This window comes from Electrona antarctica, assembly GCF_951216825.1.
Source record: "Electrona antarctica genome assembly, chromosome: 17".
Taxonomy (NCBI): domain Eukaryota; kingdom Metazoa; phylum Chordata; class Actinopteri; order Myctophiformes; family Myctophidae; genus Electrona; species Electrona antarctica.
In genome coordinates, this window is record NC_136798.1 from 21613224 (window position 1) to 21632333 (window position 19110).

The following is a 19110-nucleotide window of genomic DNA, read 5'->3' on the forward strand; positions in this document are numbered from 1 at the left end:
ACTTTTAACCTTAAAAAACTACCAAGGTCCATGGATCTGTACTGAATTGTTTTTTCTCCAAGTCAATGATACGGCATGTGTAACCTTGTTAGAACGTTCAACAAATGTATTGGCATTGTGGAAAGGCTTTACCCTTTATAAGCAAATCTATGTACTGTAAATTAACTCTCCTCACAACACAAACGTTTAATCTAGGATACATGCTCAATCTGACTGTCAAGACACTGATGTGAATTTACTGTAATAGTTCTCTGTTTGAATGGTAAAGATTGCGCCAATAAACGGAGACAGAAACTTTGTCAAACTATCAAGGTGGGATACATTTATTCCCAGCGAGACATACCATTACAGAAATACATGGAAAAGTCACATGCAATTTGGAGATGTAGCCCAACAAGTCTAAATCCAAAGTGACGAGGGGTACAAATCATGAACAGAAAATGACTCCTTGAAACATTATCTCCCAGAGTCTCTCCCTGGTCAGAGTTCAATGAATGTGAATTTGAATGAATGTGGAATTATATGCAGGATGTAATTTGCATACTCATGTGATCATGAGACTGGACTTAATTTCCAACTAAACTTTTTTTTTTATATTTAATTTAAAAATAAAAATCCTCTCTCTCTCACACATGCCAATGTGCCAGTGATCAACCTTTGCTGTGCCAATGTTGGCACCAGTGCCTAAGGTTGCCTACCCCTGCTATAGAGAATCAAATTAAAGTAAGCTAGATATTTAGGTGAACTGATTATTTTAAGACGGCAAAAAACCATTGAGAGTAGCCGTAAAGGGCTTGACATTAAATAACACCTATGCTTGGAGGGAAGATTCTACAGAAAGTATTTGTGGATAGTTGAATAGCTGTGAATCTGGTTGACCATACAAGCACCTTTAAGTAAGACCGGGGGTTGTGAACACACTGCTGATCAGTGATCTAACCACTAAGCTATGGAACCTTATGAAAAAGGACACTTCTGGCTGAAACGATGTCCATGAGCTGGACATCGTTTCAACAGGTTCAAACAGGTTCAAATTGGTTACATACCGCCACACTTCAACTGCCATCCCATAAAGAAAAATCAGACCCATTTGAAGTGAGTGGTACTGTACTGTACTGTACTGTACTGTACTGTACTGTACTGCACTGTACAAGCCCTCCTCCCTGGCCTGTGTGTGTCTGTGTGTTAGGCTGTGCAACAGTGACACTTGGTGGTGAACAAAGGCTATAACGCTATTTTCGTGCTCGGACACAGGGACCCAGGGACACACGGCTATGATGCACAGATGGACCACAGAGTTAGAAATCCTACTCATTTGAATTTGTGTAAATACCAAACATCTAAGCATGACCCATGAAGTTACTTGTAATAATAGAAAGCTGAAAACATGAATGACTGTAATGCCATGCTGGGCATTTGTGTTTAGCTTACTCTGCACTAGCAAGAGTCTCCTCATCCTATAAATGGTTCTGTAATCTCATCAACAGCTTAGTTTCAGCCAGCCCTCTATTCAGTTGATTAGCAAGTAGCAACTCATCTGTTTAACCAGGAAATGAGCAGGTTGAAGAACCGACACAGGTCAGAGGGTAGGAGAAGGCCAATGAATGTGGTTCTGAGAAACAGAACTGCTTCATACTGTACTGTGGGAGGGTGTGCCAATTCTGTCTCACTAGGTGTCTTTGGAGATATGATATTTTTGTGGGAAATGTGATATTTTAAAAGGCTGGCTGTATGGAAACAACTAACAAGCGGTTAGCTTGTTAGTTGTTTTCATTACAAACATATAGTAGAAGGTGAGTGTGGTGAGTCTGTGAGGTATTTTTAACATAGCTTTGCATTTGACAGTATGGTTATTTGGTGCCATACTAAGGTGTTTGTCAATTGCTACAGATGTACAGTAATCCTATGTTGCCCAAGTAAGCTATAGTATGTGTTTCACCTATGTTTTCTGGAACATTTTGTTAAAGCGCTCTTTTTTTCTTTTTTTCAATTTACTTTCTATTTAATTTTAATCAAACATACATGTAAACGAAAAGACAATACATACCTAAAACAAAACAAGACAAGACAATATAACAAATACACACAAGGGGAGATATCTGCCTCTCTTCTCTATTGATGATCATATGGGGCGCGTTTGGAAATAACTCGCCGCATTGCACAGTGCGATCAGTGCGCTATTTCCGAACGCGCCCCAATTTCCCCAAATGTAGCCTACGTTTCTACATGTTAAATAGATTTAACTGAATTTAAGTCAGGTCTTATGGTAGAGGCATGAGTAATCCATCTAAACCAGTTGTCTGTGAAGACTTCAACTTGACCTCTAAAGCTGAATGTAATTCTCTCCATAATAAATATACTATATGTGGCCGGTTGAAGTTGAGCCTCAGGGGCCACCCAGAGTGTAGAGTAGGAGAGTAGCGACACGCTTTGATGTCGCCGCAAAGCGGGTGCCTATGAGCTATAGTTCCAAACATTGCTCCTATGACTGGAACTATCCCATTGAGATAGAATGAGCACTTCCGCATTCCATTGTTACAATGGGAGTCAACGCTAGTGTCGCCACTCTCTCACTATATTACTCTGGGGCTACCATAGGGACAGCTCTACAGCCAACTTCCTTATTGACAATCAGGTGACTATTTAAATGCCCTGTCATCTGCTGAATGAGGCCGAGGGTCTCGAGACCTGGGTCTGCTGCTGTTTATTTTAGTGCCAGGGTGAGTAACATGTCTCAAAACTGTTGGTTTAATCATGTTTCATTCTGTATCTAACTATCTGTTATCATTCAGGTTGATTTTAATTCATGTGCCCTGTGCTGACCTCTTTCATGTGGCAGGAGGGAATGTGTGAGCACACATGGACATTTGCAGGTATACAATCAAACAATTTGTTACAATTATTTATTTTGTTTATATTATGTACTAAATGTTTGTTGTTCCCACTCCTTTAGATCTAGCCACTGCTGCTTTGTTTATGTTAATTTTGTATTTGATAATGATTATTTGAGCCATTTATTTTACTGTGTGAATTAATTCAAATTTTGTCTTTTGTTTGTTTCCCCCAATGCTGAGTGTATTGCCCATCCAGAGTCAGAGAGCCAAGTGGTGTAGGTGACCTACTGAAGGGGTTCACAATAGGTCTCACTGTAGTCCACTGCCCAGGTTTGTTAGTGTGAATGCGTGCACCTCTTTTGGTGCTCCTTCATCCTTTTCTATGCTGTTTGCTGTGTGTGCTGTGCTCTAGTGGTTATAGTGGTAGTAGTAGTAGCTTTCCCCTAAAAGTGGTTGTTGCCCACTGGCAGCTGACTCTGTTTTGTAAGCTTTATATTGTAGTCTTTGATCTTTACCTCTGTTTGATTATCCTGTAGTAGATTGGTAGTATAGCAAACTGGTTCCTATGAGCTGTGACTGCAACATGTGATTTAATTAGTTAATAAAATCAGTATTTATGCCAGTATTTGTAGTTTTTAACTGTCTGTGTTCCACTAAATTAATGTATTTGGGGGAAGTTCATGTCTCATTGTGCAAACTTGTTTGTGGCGAGTATTCACTTATCCATTCTATTCCTTGATACCTCAAGGTGGCGTAGTCGTACAATTATATTGTTTAAGGCTAGCGTAAATTCCTTGCCGCACCTGGTTACATATAGATTAAATCAATCCATTCATATATAGTTGGTATAACATTTGTAAGACACTTTTTTGTTAAGGCTTTTTTGGATGCCACCAGCAATACCCTCAGTAAATATTGATCCTGCTTTGCAAATTGAAGTCCTTCCAGATCTGAAAGATGCATGGTTTTAAAATCAAAAGGAATGTCAACACCAAAAACTGCTTCCAGTACACTGTGGACACTTCTCCAAAATGGAACCACAGAAGGGCAACTCCAGAAAACATGAAAATGTTTCGCCAATGTTTCCCCACAGAGTCTCCCAACAGTCCGACTGGTACGAGTAATGTATTTTCTGGGCTGGAGTGCAAAAGAAACGACTCACATTTTTGAATAGTTCCCCAACTAGTCATTTTCCACTGATGTTTACATATTATTTTGTTGATATAGTAAGGTTGCCCTCTGTTTCCCATCTTGCTTTAATATTATCCCCTTTCAAGTTTTGTAGAACTACATATACATTTTAAACGATTTTTTGATAAATAGAGTCTGCATACGCATTTTGGAAAAGCTCAATGATCTCTACTCCTGTTGTATCTTCTCTTAATAGTTTTCTATTTATAAAGACTGATTTGTAGGTACCAAAGAGGTCCTGAAGACTCCTGATTCTGTAAATTAAATTTGTCTTTCAGGTCCTGGAAGCTCATAACATTACAATATGCAGAGAGGTAATTCCCAATCCAACCTCTGAACCTCATGCCAGGCCTAGAGACCCGCAGAGAGAATAACATAAAAAAGGAAAGGTAACTAGTGATATTGAACTATCCCCTGTGGGAGGTCTTCAGGTTTATTACATACGTATGATTGATTGTAGAATTGGGTTTTGAGAGTGACTGAGAGTTAAAAAATAATAAGTTAATATAAAATGAAATTATATGAAATGTTTTGCTGTTGGGGGCACTAAGTATTCCCATTACTTGCATGATGCCTGGTACAGTTCTTTGTGACACAATAGTCACATTGAAAATGTATAATGGACATGATGAGATTTGTTGACTCGACGTCAATTCTGTGAGTTAAATTTGGTGAGGGAAGACTGTCACTTCAGCAAAAGCCCTTCAATGAACCTGTTCACATTCGGAGGATCTGACAAGTGTTTGACTAAGGATGGGTCTCCCACCAACATATTAATTGGTAGACCTTTCCCATTGAACCCTCTATATCTTTCCATCTTGATGTATAACTTGGCTTACACCATCCAATCAATGGCCGGATTTGAGCTGCTCTGTAATAATCTCAAACATGGAAGGGCCAATCCCCCTCTTTCCTTTGGTACTTTGTAATGTCTTGAGCCTCACTCTAGGTTTTTTTCCATGCCCAAATAAATCTGGATATAACTTTATCCCACTCAGAGAAGAACTGTTCTGGTTTTGAGATGGGGACTGATTAAATCAGGGTTAATATAAAAGTCTTGGCAGTATTAATTTTTACAGATTTGTGTGAACTCAGATTTAATTATGGAATTAAATTCCATCTATCAATATCAGCCATTATGTCCCCCCTGAGAGGGTCATAATTTAACTCCTCTAATTTGGATACTGAGTTTTAGAGGCAGGGACAGTGAGATTAAATTAATGTTGCATTTCGTTTCATAAGTCATGGTGGGTTGGATGCAGACTAATAAATTGACCCTAAAAGGCGTTGTCGCGCTGAAACAGCAGGTCTGGGAATGCCCTTTTTTCTTTTTATTTGTGTTTTCGGGCCGGGTAGGTCATAAAATGTGTGCTAATTAGTAAGGTAAGGCCAGCCCAGGTAGGGCCGGGCCTTAATTTTCGGGCCTGTTGAGAACTAGTTTTTGCCGGCTGCCAGGCGCCTGCCAGGCCCGGCTGCGCTATAACTTTGGGGCGGACTGACTGACAGGTTTTTAGCGTGACTGACAGGTTTTGCAGGTTTTCATCCAAATGTCCTGCTGAGAACATCCATCGAGACCTCCGTGAGCTTATGATGTCAGTGACACCAGAAAGGTTTATATAGCTGTCCATACGCCAGAATAGTGTCCAGATATGGGCAATTTGGGCATGTTATGTCCAGTGTCCAACGCAAGGCACTTCTAATAAAGGATTGGATAGAATTGCGCAATAGTCCATATTTAGGCAACGGTTTGTGCTACGTCTGTGCTTACGTCACACTGACCAGGCCTATACCTACAGTATATAACTATGTCCAGCAGATCCCCTGTATATTTTTAACTACGCTCCTTATTTGATTATTTACAACTGGATTTGTCCAACAATATAGAGATGGATGATTTTGACAGCGTCCCTGCAGAATTTGGGTTGGAGGAGGATCCCGCCACTCGTTTCCTAAACCAGAAGGAGAATGATTTCACATGGATCGAGAACGAGGACTTCTGCGTCCTGGACGGCGGACAGGTGCCTTTGCCTTCATCTATGGGAAACGCCATTGATACACCTGTAAATGAAGAACATTTACAGCCGAACAGCGGTCCATCAAACACCGACGCAGCCATATCCAATGCTGACAGCCTGCAGGATGAGCCAGAGACCCTACGCAAGTGGAGGGAGCAGCAGAGAGAGAGGCTTGAGGCCCTAGACGCCAAATCCCACCAGGAGGAGGCAGAGTGGAAGGAGAAAGCCATGGTTGAGCTTGAAGAGTGGCAAACCCGGTATAATGAGGAGGTCGAGATGGCCAAAGTCACCAGGGCGACCGAGAAGGCCATGGTGTCGGACCTGGACAAAAACAAGCCGGGGACAGAGTGGGAAGAAGTGGCACGGCTCTGCGACTTCAACCCCGAGTCCAGCAAGCAGGCCAAAGATGTGTCACGCATGCGCTCTGTCCTCATCTCATTGAAGCAGTCTCCGCCGCTCCGCTAGACAGTGCTGTCATTCCTTATCTTGTGTTCCAATGGTTGTGGTTCTCAAACTTTTTACCACCTATGTGGATGCATGTAGCCTCGGTCCCAGGCTCACTTAACTGCGAAAAGAAGCATGCATGCGCCACATGCAAGAATGCATGTGGCGCGACACTTCGCTAACAACACTGTAGAGCTCAAATATAGGGAGTGGAGGGCAGCGATTCAGGAGTCCCGAGTGGGTGTTGGCTAGACGACCACACTCTCGCATCGCAATACAATTTGCACTGACCAGTCTAGTAGTTTGGTGAAGAATAGGTCCTGACTCCTGACACTCAGAGGCCAACAAATTATCTATATATAGATAGAAATATCTTCTATTCCCAGACCAATAATCACTTCATAAGTTATATAAACTGTAACAGGCAGTTACAGGCCCAGGCACATTTACCCCCCACCCCACACACACATTATTATTTTATTTTTGAGGGGTGCTAGGTGCTAGCCCCTATATGCACAGGTGTGTGTGTGTGCGCGCGTGTGCGTGCGTGCGTGCGTGAGAGAGAGAGCACGGAATGGGCCCGGAATGCAGAGTTTTGTGGGTTTGTGAGTATGAGCATGAATGTGTTCAGCTGATTGGCCTGAGCACGGAATGTGATGTATGATGATAAGAGCGCCCCTCACTTCAAGTGTGATTCTTTTCTTAGTGGTCTTAGTGGTTTCCCTAGGCTAATGGCAACCAGACTATAGTAACTGCATGACTTTACTATTTTTATTTATTTAATCTGTATAAACTTTTTAGGGTCCCTGTGATGTAATGTGGGTCAATACATCATCCTCATCTGTACTTAAGTAAGACTGAAAGCTTGAAATTGTCGGTGCAACCACACTTGCAATTATCCAGAATTTTTCTAGTTATTATTTGTATTAATTAGGGGTCACAGCGGCAAAGAACCCTTATTGTTTTGTACCGTTTTGTCCTGATGCTGCCATTTTTCACAGTTTTGGCAGTTCTGTGCTGTCGTTTTCTATTCTAATTCTAATTCTGCAATATGGTAGAGGGTCATGGGAAATGGTCAAGAGCTGAAGCTCAGTCATTCATCAAAGGACCTCTGATCTTTAGATCTCCCAATGATCTCCCATGTGATTGTATAGATAGGATTGATAAGTATATCATCCACACTATCCACTCCTGGGATTTTTGTAGCCTGGTAAACCACTCCCCCTTGAAATTGCATTTCCATTCGTTTCTGTGGAGTCTGGACCCTGTTAATGCATGGTTGGCTGCATGTGGGAATATAGCATTGACAGACAACCCCTTCAGCCAATCAGCGTAACAAAAAGGTGATGTCATCTCCAGTCTCCAACCATCTATTGTTAATTGTGTGGTCTTCTTTCTCTCAAGTTCGGTCATCAGTGTTTCTGTGGCTTATTGTGAATTGCCTCATGCGCATAGCTTTTTGAGGGCCCTCCTATGGCTTTTGGTGTGTGTCCACAAACATTAAATTCCTGTTGACAATGAATGGAGAATTTTACGTCACAGTGTAAATTTTACATCATAGTCAAATTACGTAAAATAAATAATCCATACTATCGTCAGACAATATTGTTGGTCACTTGTCCAACGGCAACGGACAAGTAAAATGTTAATGCACTTGTCTGGAAAGATGTATTAGTTGTCCCGGACAACAGCTAGGACTAGCCTTAATGTCAAGCCTGTGTGATTATTTCTTTATTGCTTTATTGCTTTTATCAATGGCTTGGCCCCGTCTTATCGCTTCTTGCAGCTATATTACTATTTGACCTACTATCCTTTTTATTGTATTCCACTTAATTGTTATTGTATTGTTGTATCATGTGTAGTGTAGTCTATTATACGTGATGATAAACACCTTGAACTCGAACAACCTCATCATCAGTTACCATATAACTTATCTCTTCCATTCTAGCCAAGGGGCATAGGCAACCAATAAACTGTCTTGATGGTCTGGGGGGGTCCCCGAGGAGTCCCCCGGGGGGGGGGGGGGGGTCCTCCGAACATCCAGACCCCCAGGAACGCGCCCAGGGGGGCAGGCCGATTCCGGCAAGCCGCCCCACGTCCGAAATGACAGAGTTACCGTGTGGGGGTCCCTCTACTGTACCGTACTGTACTGTACTGTCACTGTACTGTAATGGCACACCCGAAATCATCATATATACAGTTAATATGTGCGTGTGTGTGTGTGTGTGTGTGTTAGGTTGCGCACAGGTGGTGAAAAACAACCATGCTATTTTCGTGCTCATACCACCCAGCCAGCCAGCCAGGCACGAGGCACCCACCCACACACATAGCTCCGTAAGGGCACCACTCAACATAGCTCCAGTCTATCCCCCACCCCATTTTTCCCACTTTTTCTTACTTTATATGATGATTTCCGATTTTTTTAGAAATCAAATCTATATACCGGTACGTCTAAATGTTCTGATGAATTGACAATGGAGTCCCCTGATGTAAACAAAGTCTAGTGCTTTTCGGTCTCGCCCTCAAATTAAGTAACAGTTTTTGTATTTGACTTGTGCTTTCGTTTGAAATGTAGTTTGCAACTACCCATTCTACATAGGCCTACTGTGAAATTAAATTTTCAATCAATCAATCAATCAATCAATCCATGAACTCTATTCTTCACATTACATTACATTACATCACAACATTTTTGCAAGAAATGAATGTATTGAATGTATTTTGTAGTAGAGCCTTTTCGCTAGGTTCTTGGGCTATTATACTATTTATTAAGCTATTATATTTGGTAGTAGGCCTGTGGTGTAGTCAGTCTCCTTCTACACTCTGGTTAGCATACCACTACTACCACTAGGGGGTGATGTACCTCAACTCAGCAGCACATGCCTTGAATCTGGGGATGACGACCAACGACCAACAAGCAAGCTCGTATAGCTTGCAGTTGCAACTTGCAAGCATAGTGCAAGCATTATGATCTGATGCGCGCAACCCACGCGACCCCGGTTTTTCTATTTATTACTGAACACCTTTTACTAAAACTTAAAGTAAAACATCACACAGGGCGTCGTGTCACGTGTCAGAGTCTCCGATAAGACGCTTTGTGTCGGGGAGCGGCACCTTTGTTCGACGAAGTATACATCGGGATTAAAGTCCCGCCCCTGCTAGACAACGGTTACTAGGGAAAGCGATGTTTACCACAAAGATGTCTTCTACACGGGCTAAAACAACAGCTATAATAATCTGCTAACGGGTTTACCAATGACCCACAGTGCAGCGAGGTTCTTCTATGTTTCTGCGTGTATCAGTACCAATATTTCCCGCATTCAGAAATGCAACTGAAACATCTTAAGACGCTTTTGACACCACAGGTAAGTTCAGTATTATATGTGCCGATGCTATGCTACCTATATAGGCTTTACGTCGAAGTGGTTCTGAAGTTGCTCTCTATCCATGACCACGTACTGTACGTACTAGCTTTAACCTAGCCCAAACATTTAGACTCTCGTAGAGGTTTTTTTCGATTCGTCAGAGAGTCTAAATGTTTGGGCTAGCTTTAACCAAACGCTGATTGGCATTGGTTGGTTGGTATGGACATGTGTCGTGACTCGTGTGTGTGTGTTATTGCAGCTCAAAACAAGAACCCCGTCAATGTAACCAGCCAGCAGCCACCAAAGGCGATATAGTCGAGACATCATGTTGCCCTCTCACTCACGACTGCTGTCGGTTTCTGTCTCTCTTTCATAGGAAGGTGCAGCCAAAGTGACATGCATGACATGGGCACCAAATAACAGCAAGTTTGCTGTTTGCACTGTAGACAGAGTGGTGCTTCTATATGATGAGCAAGGAGAGAGGAGAGACAAGTTCTCTACCAAGCCCATAGACTCAAAGGTAAAATGTCACTGTGTTCACTCACATTATAGGCTACATTGTTTGCCACAGACGGCAATATCAGCCATTTTTATCATGACAAATGTAATAGTCCAGCGATGATATAATGTTAAACTTTACTGTCACAGTTGGATGAATTCAAAACAATTGATAAAATAACCTATAGTGGGAAGCAATAATCCATTGATATTTGAATTCTATGGCAGTATGGGAAACAGAGTTACACGGTGAAGGACATGGCGTTCTCCCCTGACTCTACGAAAATCGCCATCGGCCAGTCTGACAACATCATCTTTGTATACAGAATAGGAGAGGAATGGTAAAATGGTTGGCTGACCTCACGCTATATATTACATTTCATGTATATATAAATGTCAACATATGCTGACAGTTTTCTCTCTACCCAGGGGGGACAAGAAAGCCATTTGTAACAAATTTGTTCAAACGGTGAGTAAAACAAAATGTTTAATGGTGTTGTATTTTTGTACCCCTGCCCACTTTGACAGGCTGGAATGGCTTAGGGGTTGACGACAGAGTACAGCATCTTGCAATGGGTCTGGTCCACAAGATTCGATACACCACCAAGATACCCATGTACCTGTCTAAATACTTCCTTAATGTCAATGAAGTCCACACCAGAGGGAGTTCAAACAAACCCCCAAACTCCTATGACACAAAAATGTGGAATACCCTACCAACTGTCATTAAGACATGTGAATCCCTTGACTCCTTCAAGACCGCTCTCAAAGAACACCTACGGACGGCTGCAATTTGAAACTGGCCCCCGTAAATTCTGAATCCCCCCTTTTTCCCCCTCACTGTATGTTTTTTTCCCCTTTTTTACCTCCATTATGATGATTTCCTGTTTTTGGCTATATAGAAGTGTATATTTGTACGTCTCTAAATGTTATGATGAATTGAAAACGGTGGACCCTCTTGTAAAACAAGTGTAATGCTTTATGGTGTCGTCCACTCACAGTTAACAGTTTTTGTATTGAGTTGTGCTTGAAATGTACTGTAATTCTGCAAACTGTTAATAAATACTTCAATCAATCAATCAGTCACAGGGGTTGACACTAAGGTTGCTCAGAGTCAGAGGCACTTGACTGTCGGGCATGTAGAGGTTATGTTCTACTTGCCCAAAGGTTGGTCTGGGCCGTGGCTGAGCGGTCCAGCGGTCCAGGCACTTTGGCTGGTATACTCCAGGCGGGTTCGGCTCCCGATCCCGACGGCCTTTCCTGCGTGTCACCCCCCCCCCCCCCCCATCTCTCCCTCATTTCCTGTCAGGCTACTATCTATCCCTCTATAAAATATATATATATAATGAAGGCGAAAGCCACTAAAAAAAAACATTTACTTGCTCAAAGGTCATGCCCACTTGCCTGAAAAGTAAATTGTCCATTATAAAATGAAGTACATTTTGAATTAATGTTCAATTTAACTTATTTTTTTACTTTCTGGGGCTATGCGCTAAAAATTTCATACTTACATTTTTATACCACATACCTGAATATGACTCCTGATCCGATTCCTATCATTTGATTTTGTGTATCTGCCGATACTGATTTTTCCCTATCCAATATTTATATTTTTATAGAACACGACAATATCCAGTCTAATATCATGATATGGATATAATATTGATACTAGACCACTAGATCATGTTTTTGCTTCAGATCCGATTCCGATCATTTGAAAATTACGTGATCTGCCCCGATTTCCGATCATATGATCGGATCAGGACAACCGTAACACACTTTTAAGTGTTTAGCAACAGTGAAAACAGCATATTATAGGTAAACAGTGCTCTTATTTTACATTCCACAGACCAGAAGACTGGCCACATTCAGGTGTTTTAATAGACCTATCTCGTGTTGTGTTTATACTATAGCTTAGACCATAGGTTTATGGATGGTTGTTTCCACTCTCAAACGAGCAAAATGGGCAACCCAAAAGCAAACTGCATTTTCCCGAAAGTTGTCAGTCATTCTCACTGTATTTGTTTTGTTACAGAGTGCAGTGATTCGCTTACTTTGGCCACTGGAGCATGCTATTGTCTTTGGTTTAGTTGAGGGCAAGGTAAGACACACAAAATGCCCTTGTACACACTCACTTTTATTTATGATATGCTCTCAGAAGTTATTGTCTCCGCCAGGCTGAAGGCACAGCCGAGACTATGTTTCGTCCCTGTCTGTCTGTGCATCCGTCTGTCTTTCTGTCTGTTTTTGTGTATCTAATCTCCAGAACAATCTGAGTGAAACTCTGCATGCACACTCCCTGGAAGCAAGGGCAAATATTGCCAGCAATAGCTTGATTTTTGCTAAACAAAGTTTTTAATATAACTCCTATTGATTTTGTTCAAACATCACGCCAATCAGTACACTGTACAGATGTTATAAAGCACATTGATTTGCCTTGCAAATGTGCCGTACAAATATAAGACGACTGCTTATAAGACAACCCCCATTTTCAACACTGATTTGTGGAAAAATAACATTGAATGTCAAATAGTCTAGTCCCTGATTATAATACGACCCTGTTTTTTAGGATATTGCTATTGAAAAAACAAAAAAGTATAGTATATATACTTTGTAATAGTAATAATAGTAATAGTAATAATAGTAATAGTAATAATTGCCTTTCCTGCCTGCCTCAGAAACATGACCTAACTCACGTCACGTTGGCTTTTAGTAAAAAAAAAAAAACAACAACATGCAAGCCTGGAAAAAAGTAGTTGAGAAAAAGGCTTTAGTTAAAAAGTGAATGTTTTAGTGGTTGGGTATTATCAACTAGGCTGATCCAGTACTTTCTCCTGTGACCTGTCACAGGTTCGTCTTGCCAACACTCAGACCAACAAGTCATCCACCATCTATGGGACGGAGTCCTGTGTCGTCTCACTGGCTTCAAAGTACGCACACTCTCACTCTGCTTAGCTTTATGACAAAAATAATGAATATATAGTTCTACTGTCAGGCAGTCAGGTTTTCCTATGACATGGTTTGGTTTGGTCACAAATTAGTTTCTAAACTGAAACACAACCTTTTCAGGCCTCCTTTTATACTATTCGAGAGTTCAATTATCACCCACGATTTTAAAGTGTACTGTCTCTGTCTCTGCAGTGTGTCTGGTAAAGGCATCCTGTCCGGCCACGCTGATGGAACAGTGGTGCGTTACTTCTTTGATGACGAAGGCTCAGGAGATTCTCAGGTATCTGAAGCTTAACTGAAAGATAATTCTGTAGGCAGAGAAAATGTATCTGTTTTTTGCTACATTCATCTTCTCTTCTATGTGCCTAATGCCTATCCATATATCTTCTATATATATCATAATATGAATGTTTGATTAAAAGCAAGTAAAGTGATTTGTTTTGTTTTTTTGTAAATAAAGCGTTTTTAAAAAGTCATATATCTTCTAGATAGCCATGCAGTCGATCGACATATTTCAAACGTTTTCAAAAAATCTACAAGCAATGTGCTTGTAGATTGTCTATTTTTAAATATTTTACATAAAGTGCTTAAATAAAGTAAATTCTAGTTAAATTTCCCATCAAAAAAAACTTTAATCAAATCTTTTCAAATTGATTAATTCAAATATTTAACTGGTGATCTAGGACTCTCTAAAATCGATCGACCTGAACATCTGGCATCAGTCCGGCTCTAATCTCTTCTTTGTTCTTTGTCTTTCCCTCTGCTCCAATGTCTCTATCTTAAACATGCACACATTATGTACAGGGTAAGCTTCTGGTGCACCCGTGTCCTCCCTACGCCCTGGCATGGGGGACAAACAGCATCATGGTGGGCGGTTGTGACAAGAAGGTGGTGGCCTATGGCAGAGAGGGCCACGTCCTGCAGACGTTTGACTATAGCCGTGACCGTGCTGAAAAGGAGTTCACGGTGGCCGTCACCAGCCCCAGTGGCCAGTCTGTGGTGTTCGGTAGCTATGACAGGTAAGGTCGCTCTTTCCCAGCAAGACTTCACAGTGCCATCCTGGAAGAAAAAGATGAGGATAATAGTAATATCCTTATTAGGGTGACAGACAGACAGTTTTGTCATTGAAATGTCTCTGTACACAGCAAAAGCCTCACAGTTATTTTATCTCTAGGTTAAATTAACAATCAGGATTTTAATGTGTAATTGCTAATGTACAGTAATTGACCTAAAGAACGATATGCTGGCATATGATTGATTTTAATATTCATATTGATTATGTTAATATTATTATGCAGATATATACTGTATAGTGCATGTAATGCCAGTATGAGCTGCGGAGATACCATGCAAATGCCTCTGGGTGGCAGTGTGTGCCAAGGGTTTACATACATGTAGGCAGGCCATCATGACCCATTGTTGTTAATCACAAAGAAGACTCGAAATGTAAAACCTCTTTTCCCATAATGAGACAATTGCTCGGTAATGGCAATGTTTTTCAGCCAACCTTCATCAGCAAGTTAACTTTATAATAGATTATGTTTTAGTCAATGTATGGTGCATGCAAACCTTTTATCAAACATTTAAAATATGTTTTCTGTTTCAATGTTTTGTGTAGGTTGCGGGTGTATAACTGGGCTCCGAGGAGGAGTGTGTGGGACGAAGCCAAACCTAAAGAGATCCCCAATCTCTACACCATCACTGCATTGGCTTGGAAGAAGGATGGCTCTCGTCTCTGTGCTGTTAGTGACCTTTCTTGTGACTTTATTAGGGGGGGTTTACATCTGGCAGTAGTGTTGGCATTTCCATTGCTGTCATGCTCTCTGCTTCTTTGTAAGCCAACAGAGGCAGAGAAATGGTAAAAGCAACCCAGTACAGAGGCACATTTAATATAAAGTTGCCACAAGAGATTTGTAGTATGAAAAAGTATACCCAAGTATATGTTGTGCAGTCATCAACTGCTTCAACATTTATCAACCACACACTCTTACCTTTTCACTTTTTCATCTCTTCCACAATGTTTGTTTCCATAAACAAATATTGTGTGTGTGCGTGTGCGTGTGTGCGTGCGTGCGTGCGTGCGTGTCCGTCCGTAAACATCTGCTCTCCCAGGGAACACTGTGTGGGGGAGTCGAGCAGTTTGATTGCTGCTTGCGGAGGAGCATCTACAAGAACAAGTTTGAGATGACCTACGTGGGCCTGAGCCAGGTACACATGCTGAGAGAATGAGAACGTGAAAGGCAGTGCTGATTGCCTCTAAAAATGTAGCCAGAAATGCAGTCGGCATTGTGTTAATAGACTGAAACATGCTCAGCCCCATGCACACTGCAAAATCCAGAGTTTGAATTTAACTCTCAGAATTAGATTATACCAGCAGCTACCTTACAGTCTGTATTGAGATTGAGAATTCAACTGGCTGTATCACAATGACATTTGTTTTTAAAGTTTTTCTGCCCTTATCTTTACTTACATCATACTGTAGTAAAAACCAGAGAGTGTAAAAATGGATCCACTTATGCATATGCATATGCATGCTTATGCAGATTCAATCCAAATAGTAATAGAATAATTAATTCTAATATACTGCAAACTTTACACTTGTGTGTTGTTCTTCTCTGACCTAGCCATCTCCTCTTCCTCTCCCATCACCAACATCAACGTTCATTATCATCTGTCTTTGTCCCTTCTTCCTCCGCCTTGCTCTGTTTACGCCTCATTCTGTGCTGCTCCAGGTGATCGTGAGGAACCTGTCCACAGGGACACGGGTGGTGCTCAAGTCCCACTACGGTTATGAGATCGAGGAGGTCAAGATCATGGGCAAGGAGCGTTACCTGGTGGCCCACACCTCTGACACGCTGCTGCTGGGAGACCTTCTTACCAACAAACTCAGCGAGGTAGTAACTGTTGCTTGCATGCGCGCGCGCGCACACACACACACACACACACACACACACACACACACACACACACACACACACACACACACACACACACACACACACACACACACACACACACACAAACCCGCGGCACACTGCCAGACTGGATTACCAGCCAAGGTGCCTGGACCACTGAGCCATGGCCCAGGCCGCTGGACACCATTCTTGAAAGACTTTCTGAAAGACTCATTGCCCAAGACCGGAAAATCACCCTGGAACGTTTGACCTCACTGCAAGGATGGAAAAGACAGTGGAGAGAAATCACGCTCCGCCCCCCCCCCCCCCACACCACACAGCCAACTGAGGGTGCTTTTCGACTGAGAACCAAGGCCGTCGTCTCCACAGCTAGCTGTGTTTACCTCCCACTATCTGGACTTTGAGACAACGCAACCCTGAGAGCCAGATCCGGGAGGGCCGCTCAGGATACGCAGACATAAACAATGAACTTAACGAGACATTTCACACACATTCCCGCACCACACGCCGCCTTCACCCTACCCACCCCCCAACCCCCACCCGCATCCTCCCTAGTTTCGTCCCGCAACGACTCAGTTGCAGCGGCTCAGTGCACTCTTTGTACACCCTTCATTTCATTGTCTAAGTATTTGTATACTCTGTACAGTGACAATAAATTGAATCTAATCTAATCTAATCTAATGTGTTCCTATAGCTGAACTGGGTTTTGTAAAAGTTCCGACTATGCTTCTGTCCCTTCAGGTGGCATGGCCAGGCTCTGGCGGAAACGAAAAGTTCTTCTTCGAAAATGAAACGGTAGGAGCACACGCACATCGCACACACACACACACACACACACACACACACACACACACACACACACACACACACACACACACACACACACACAGGCACACACACACAGGCACACACACACAGGCACACACACACACACACACACACACACACACACACACACACACACACACACACACACACACACACACACACACCTCAGCATAGCTTGGAGTGCAGTTTTTAAAGTGCTGTTGTGAGGCTTTCTCACTCTCTCTGGTCCAGGCTGATGAATAATTGAAAGAAATGTCTACCTGTCATGCTCACAGTGGGCCTGTCTGTCATCCCCTTAGAGCTAACATCACAGATAAGGCAGTTATATCAATGGGAGTAGGATATATATATATAAAAACAGGCTCATGGCCCACAAGGTAATACAATGCATGACATATAAAATAAAAATACAAATAAAAAGGATACAGTACATTTACCCAGCCCCACATGTTACTAATCTAAGAGAGGCACTCATGCCAGTGTCCTCTAATCGTAGATACCTGACAGAACTATAACCAGGGTCTGTCATCTGTCCAATTTGTCCATTCAGTGAGACATCCAGCCTGCTCATGAATTTCTAGGTCAGGTTCCTCAACAGAGCCATGAAGGTGGTGAGACCCAAAGTACAGAAGAGCTCACTGGCTCTAGTGCTCCTGGGTTTCTTTAACAGAATCCTAAAGCCAAATTCCAATACCCAATATCTCGGCCACTCGCTCACTCACAGTCGATCACTTCAGCATGGCAAATTACGGTGAAATATGTGACCATCTTGTGGACTTCACACAACTTACATAGAGGTCTTTAAAAATGTGGCCTGAATACCGTTAGGTTGAACTCTGCTAATGAACAAACTGCAACGATTTACCTTCAGACACTGACATTATTATGTGATGTCTACACGATTGTCACATATTTCAGCAGGTCACCAATTTCACTGTAACACCACCATGCTGGAGTGAGCGAGTGTGAGTGAGCGAGTGGCCGAGATTTTGGGTATTGCAATTTGGCTTAAGACAGTCATTGTATGCTACTTGCAGCTTGTGCAAGCTCTCCCTCTTATACTTCACCCACAGTGGGGCTGTATAGAGAGGGGTGCAGTAAGCTCTAAACAGGTTTACCTTAACATCAGTAGTACAGTGGTGAAATTTCCGAACCAACATATTAGCTGGAACATACTAGTGTAGACTGTAGAGAGCATTCTCCTCTGTCTATACATATCGTTATCATCCTCTAAGGTGTCAGTAATAATGTGCCCCAGATATGTTGTACTCTTGGACACACACACATGGTATAGTAAACCAGTGGAAGGCAACTCCATGTGAGCGAAACAGAATTTGCGCTTATAATACCCAACCATAATATCCAGTCTTACCAAGATTACTTATAATCAAATTCAAGCCACCGCAACTGGTGGAGAACCACCACAGGAGAGGGAACTGACCCAGATGGAGCAACTGGTCCATCAGATGCTAATATTAGAGCAGGTGGAGGGTTTAGATAGCACTGATACAGCTGGCGTCTCCGTAGAATCTCCACTACAACCCAATTAAGCTACACTCATTTGTATCTAGTTTTTAGAGGCAGAGGACTTCGAGAAATTGCGTTGGTAAAATACATTGCGTAACCAGGACAACCGCACTTCATAACGGCTCCCATTATTTTAACCATCCTTCCTTAAACCCTCTAGGGGTCTGTTTTAGAGTCTAGAGTCTAGACTCTTGTCTAGAGACTTAGTAAAACGGACCTGAGTTGGCTCTGTGCTTGGACCACTTTCTTTCCTCTAGTCTACACCAAATCTCATCGCCATAAATGGCCCATCTATATGCTCACAATGCATCGCAACATGACTTCCTACTACAATATGCATGCTGAGGTTCAAGTGGCTAAATACATAAGCATAAAGGAGAGAGGAGAAAGCTCACTTCACAATGAGGCACAAGGTGTGCTTCACTAATTCACTAAGTACACTAATGCACCTGTTAAATAACATGCAAAATGCGGATTAGTAAATCTGGCCCATAGTGTCTAACTGTAAAACCTAAAAAAATATATATATATATATTTACAGTAG

At 42.1% G+C, this 19110-nt stretch overlaps 2 protein-coding genes across 3 annotated transcripts in view; both read left to right on the forward strand.

Annotated features, from left to right (window-relative positions):
* Positions 1-5911: 5911 nt before the first annotated feature.
* Positions 5912-6505, forward strand: LOC306941024 (clathrin light chain A-like; the record flags this gene model as incomplete). Its single annotated transcript, XM_079526327.1, has 1 exon — positions 5912-6505. The coding sequence occupies one exon, from the start codon at positions 5912-5914 to the stop codon at positions 6503-6505; it is 594 nt and encodes a 197-aa protein (XP_079382453.1).
* Positions 6506-9637: 3132 nt separating this feature from the next.
* The window catches only part of ift172 (intraflagellar transport 172), a 70914-nt gene continuing 61441 nt past the window's right edge, over positions 9638-19110 (forward strand). For both annotated transcript variants that reach the window (XM_079526818.1, XM_079526819.1), the window contains exons 1-12: positions 9638-9849; positions 10226-10369; positions 10576-10688; positions 10777-10816; positions 12383-12448; positions 13198-13277; positions 13489-13576; positions 14101-14315; positions 14915-15038; positions 15409-15504; positions 16029-16190; positions 16953-17006. In XM_079526818.1, coding sequence (XP_079382944.1) covers positions 9811-9849; positions 10226-10369; positions 10576-10688; positions 10777-10816; positions 12383-12448; positions 13198-13277; positions 13489-13576; positions 14101-14315; positions 14915-15038; positions 15409-15504; positions 16029-16190; positions 16953-17006 — 1221 coding nt within the window. In that variant the 5' untranslated portion in view covers positions 9638-9810. The remainder of the gene's footprint in view (positions 9850-10225; positions 10370-10575; positions 10689-10776; positions 10817-12382; positions 12449-13197; positions 13278-13488; positions 13577-14100; positions 14316-14914; positions 15039-15408; positions 15505-16028; positions 16191-16952; positions 17007-19110) is intronic.